General features: G+C 49.8%; 1 protein-coding gene across 1 annotated transcript; it reads right to left on the bottom strand.

The window, feature by feature from the left end:
• Window positions 1–583: 583 nt before the first annotated feature.
• LOC102556957 (uncharacterized) lies at window positions 584–4,966 on the bottom strand. Its single transcript, XM_063280547.1, is given in 3 exon segments — window positions 584–1,546; window positions 1,548–3,811; window positions 3,814–4,966. Coding segments are annotated over 3 exon segments (4,380 nt in total).
• Window positions 4,967–5,199: the final 233 nt, after the last annotated feature.

Consider the following 5,199-nt stretch of genomic DNA (forward strand, 5'->3'; position numbering starts at 1 on the left):
TTATGGTCCTTTCCACCTGGGCTATAAGTTTCCTGTTCGATGTCTCCTCACCAGGACGGCGTCTCCCACTTCAAACTGGTGTGGCACCTGTGTATCACCAGCAATATAGGTTTCTCTTAATTGTGTCCATATCTCTTTTCTTACTGTTTCTAAGGCCTTGAGCCGAATCAGGAGATTGGAAGAGGGAGAGAAAGACACGTCTGGGCTAAATTTATCAGTTATAGACATATAAATGGGTGGCGGGGCTCCAAACATCAATTCAAAAGGGGTCAAGCCGAAAGGGCCAGGGGAGTTTCAGACCCTAAATAAAGCATAAGGGAGAAGGGCTGTCCAATCATTTCAGCCGGTCTCTAAGACTAATTTTGTCAAGGTCTCTTTTAATGTTCTATTCATTCTCTCTACATGTCCTGAACTCTGGAGTCTATATGCACAATGTAATTTCCAATTGATCCCCAGCTGTCTGGCCACTCCCTGACTTACCTGGGAGACAAAGGCAGGCCCGTTGTCTGACCCGATTACCTTGGGTACCCCAAAACGGGGTAGGATTTCTTCCAGTACCTTCTTGGTCACCACGTTTGCAGTTTCATTTTTTTGTAGGGAATGCTTCAACCCAGCCTGAAAAAGTGTCTATAAAAACAAGTAGATATTTATTTCCATACCAGGCAGGCTTTACCGCCGTAAAATCAGTTTCCCAGTAGGTTCCAGGCCTATCTCCTCTCAAACGCCTTCCTTCTAGGAGCTTGTTGGACCCAGCATTAGTAAACGCATAGGCGTGGCAGTTTTTGACTAGATTCTCAGCAGCTTTCTTTAATCCAGGAATATAGTAAGGGGACTTCTTAACCAATTCAATTAACTTTTTAACCCCCAGATGGGTAAGGCGATGTATATCAGCCAAATATTCTCGCCCTTCTTCTTCTTCGAGAGTCTTTTTGCCAGTTTCTTTGGTCTCTGGTTGAGATTGAATTTTTATTGTCAAAATCATAGGTCCCTGAGCTGCCTTCTTTGCCTCCTGGTCTGCCATTTGATTTCCTTTTTCTATGGGTCCGGCCCCTTTTTTGTGTCCTGGGCAATGTATTATTGCCACTTTATGGGGCAAGTGAACAGCCTCTAGCAGGCTAAGGATCTCTTCTTTATTTTTAATATCTTTTCCAGCAGATGTTAAGAGTCCACGCTGCCGGTATATTGCCCCATAGATAGGCGCTGTACCAAAGGCATATCAGCTGTCTGTGTAAATATTAATAGTCTTTCCTTTTGCCAGCTTTAGGGCCTGGATCAGTGAGATGAGCTCTGCTCTTTGGGCCGTTGTACCCTCAGGCAGACTGCTGGCCCATATGACGGCCTTTCCATCCACCACTGCTGCCCCGGCCCTCCTCTTACCTTCCACCATGAAGCTGCTTCCATCAGTGTACCAAGTCATTGCCCCTGGCCATGGTTGGTCTGTGAGATCTGACCGGACTCCGGTTTCTTCTGCCAGCACCTCCTCACATTTGTGTATAGGGGCTTCATCAGCCTCAGGTAACAGGGTAGCAGGATTGAGGATAGCCGGGTGGGGGGCCGAAGTTTACACATTCAGTCAGCAATAGACCCTGGTAGTGAGTCATCTGTGCGTTGGTCATCCAGCGGTCTGGTGGCTGTCGGATAATGCTCTCAAGCGAGTGTGGGGCCACTATTGTAACATTCTGTCCCATGGTCAGCTTGTCAGCGTCTTTGACCAGCATAGCTGTTGCTGCTATGGCTCGTAAACAGGAAGGCCACCCACTAGCCACAGGGTCCAGTTTCTTTGATAGGTAGGCCACTGGTCATTTCCAAGGCCCTAAGGCCTGGGTTAGGACTCCTCTGGCCACGCCACTTCTCTCATCAATATATAGGATAAAAGGCTTGCTTAGATCTGGTAGGGCTAGTGCTGGGGCCTGTAGCAGTGCCCTCTTGAGAGTCTTAAAAGCCAATTGGTGGTCTCTAGTCCAGGTAAACTCTCCTTTTTCTTTAGTCAAAGAGTATAGGGGGGCTGCTACAGTCGCAAACCCTGGGATCCACAGTCTACAGAACCCTGCAGTGCCCAGAAATTCTCTCACCTGGCGAGGTGTGGTTGGAGTTGGAATCTGCATCACTGTCTGCTTTCTGGCCTCTGTGAGCCATCTCTGTCCATCTCTCAGGGTGTATCCCAAGTAAGTTACCTCTCTTTGGCATAACTGTGCCTTTTTGGCTGAGATCCGGTATCCCAGTTTGCTTAGCTCGACCAGGAGGTTTAGAGTCCCAATTTCACAGTCTTTATGGGTTTTCCCAGCCACTAAGAGGTCATCAATATACTGCAAGAGAGTTACCTGTGTATTTTTGGCTCGAAAAGAGGCTAAGTCACGGTGCAGGGCCTCATCGAACAGTGAAGGTGAGTTTTTGAATCCTTGGGGCAGCCTCGTCCATGTCAGCTGTCCGACTTGTCCACTCTTGGGGTCGCGCCATTCAAAGGCAAACAAAGGTTGGCTGTTGGGATGTAATCTCAGACAAAAGAAAGCATCCTTAAGGTCTAAGACAGTATACCAGATTCTCTCAGGTGGTAGTGTGCTGAGTAAGTTGTAGGGATTTGGCACTGTCGGGTGAATGTCTTGGACTCGTTTATTAACTTCTCTGAGATCCTGTACAGGGCGATAGTCATTGGTCCCTGGTTTTTTTGCAGGGAGGAGGGGGGTGTTCCATGGAGACTTGCATGGAACCAAAATTCCTTGTTGAAAGAGTCGGGTAATATGAGGGCGTATGCCCTCCCTAGCTTCCCTACTCATGGGGTATTGTCGGACCCTTATGGGGGTGGCTCCGGACTTAAGCTCAATTACCACTGGGGGAACTTGTTTTGCCATCCCCATACCCCCCATCTCCGCCCATGCACTAGGGAATTGGTCAAGCCAGTCTTGGATTCCCTTGGGAAGTCTCGGTTTATTTTGGTAGAGCCGGTATTCTTCTCCTAATTGTAGAGACAACGCTAGGGCCCGGGGCTCTCCTCCTGTCCAGGTTACTTCTGGATGGTGAGAGGCAAAAGATATGTTTGCTTTTAGTTTAGTTAGCAAGTCTCTTCCTAGCAGGGGCATAGGGCACTCCGGTATGACTAGGAACGAATGAGTCACTCTGTTCTGTCCTAGATCCACTGTTCGAGAGGTGGTCCATGGGTACGATTTTTGTCCAGTGGCCCCAATTACTACAGTCTTTTCACCCCTTTTTAACTTCCCCAAAGGCGTTCGCAGAACAGAAAACTCAGCTCCTGTGTCGACTAGGAAATGTATGGGAGTCCCCTCCACGTCTAAAGTTACCCTAGGCTCGGGAAGGGGGACCAAGCCCCGTTTCCCCTAGTCTTCGTCATCTCCTAGGGACAATGCTTTCACCCCCTGCTTCTTCTTGGGACATTCAAATGCCCAATGGCCAATACCTTTGCAGATCCTACACTGATTTCGTCCCAGACTCAGTCGATCTCCTCCGGGCCTCCTTGGCTCCTGCCTTTTTCTGTCTCCCAGGTTCCCTATCTGTCTGGTCCTGTCTCTCCTGTCTCGCTCTCCTACTGCGTCCAGAATCTTAGTTAAAACTTTCTCTTGTCTCTGATCCCTTCTGTCTTCGTCTTCTCTCTTTCCTCTTCTTTCTCTCTCTATCTTCTCTTCCTCTGTCTCTCTCTTATGATACACTTTCTCTGCCTCTTTTACCACATCTCTCATGGTGTAATCCTGTAACCCCTCAATCCGTTGTAGCTTCCTTCTGATGTCTGGGGCTGACTGTCCAATAAAAGCCATAATCACTGAAGCCCGTTGTCCCTCAGACGTAGGGTCAAATGGGGGTATATCTCCTATGTCTCCATAAGCCTCTCTAGAAAAACTGAAGGAGGTTCTGTTGCCCCTTGCATGACCTCCCTTACCTTGGACAGATTGGTGGGCCGACGTGCAGCACCTCTGAGACCCGCCACCAGAGCCCGGCGATAATTGGACAGCCATTCCCTACCTTGTGCGGTTTTATAATCCCAATGGGGACGGATCAATGGGAATCCTTCTTCTATCTCAACCGGGGTCTGGACTGGTCGTCCAGCCTCATCTCGGACATTTTTTTGAGCCTCGAGGAGAATCCTCTCCCTCTCCTCGGTGGTGAAAAGGGTTTGTAAAATCTGTTGACAGTCGTCCCACGTCGGCTGGTGGGAGAACATCAGTGATTCAATTAGGCTCTTGAGCCCTGTGGGGTTCTCAGAGAAAGAGGGGTGGTTAGTTTTCCAGTTATAAAGATCAGATGAGGAAAAAGGCCAATACTGTAATATCTGTAAGTTGTTTTGGTCAGTAGGTGGAGCTCCGACCGCTCTGAGAGGGAGTGCTATGGTCGAATCTGCTGGTCCCTCCAGGAAGGCTCCTCGCCGAATCCTCGTTCTGGCTGAGGGCCCCGCTCCCCCAATTCCCGGGGCTTGAGCTGTAGGAGGGGCAGAGGGCAGAGCCATGGGATCAGCCGGGGGTTGGGGAGCTTGCGGGTAGGGCGGGAGCCAGGGGATATCTGGCCACGTAAGGGGCTCCTCAATCTCGGGGTAGATCTTAGAGGGTCTCGCAGGCGGTGGGCTGCGCTCGCTCTCCTCATCAGATTTTGGTGTTGTTTTCTCCTTTACACCATATTCCCGGATCGTCAGGACTTTAGTGCCGGGACGAAGGGGCGGGATGAATGGGCGGACCCATAGGGGTGGGGATCGTGCCAAATCTTCCCATACTAAGATGTATGGCTGTTGGTCCAGGTGAGACACCGCTCCTTCCTGAAAAACAATAGCCTTCACAGCCCTGATAGTTGGTAAATCAAAAGTCCCCACGGATGGCCATCCCACACCAAACGTGGGCCATTCTGAAGAACAATAAGTTAACCAAGGTTGTTTTTTAACTACCACTGATAGGTTCCGTCCTCTCACCCTAACGTCCGTCCAATGGTCCTGAGTCATAGACAGAGGGGTCGTCACAGTCTGACCCATAATGAAAAACAAATACAGGAACTGTAGAAAGACAGACACACTGATCACCAACGCGTTCAGACACTCTCTCCCCCGTTTGGACTTATATAGCCAGCCAAACGCTACCTCAGATGGGGTGGGACCCTGCGTCCGCTCCCGCCTGGGTAGAAGGAGCCTTCTGTCTCCTTGGTTCCAGAAAACCACAGTCAGGTCCTCCTGACTGCCCACAGTCGGACTCTCCCGACTGTTCTCTG

Source organism: Rattus norvegicus, chromosome X (genome assembly GCF_036323735.1).
Source record: "Rattus norvegicus strain BN/NHsdMcwi chromosome X, GRCr8, whole genome shotgun sequence".
Lineage (NCBI taxonomy): Eukaryota > Metazoa > Chordata > Mammalia > Rodentia > Muridae > Rattus > Rattus norvegicus.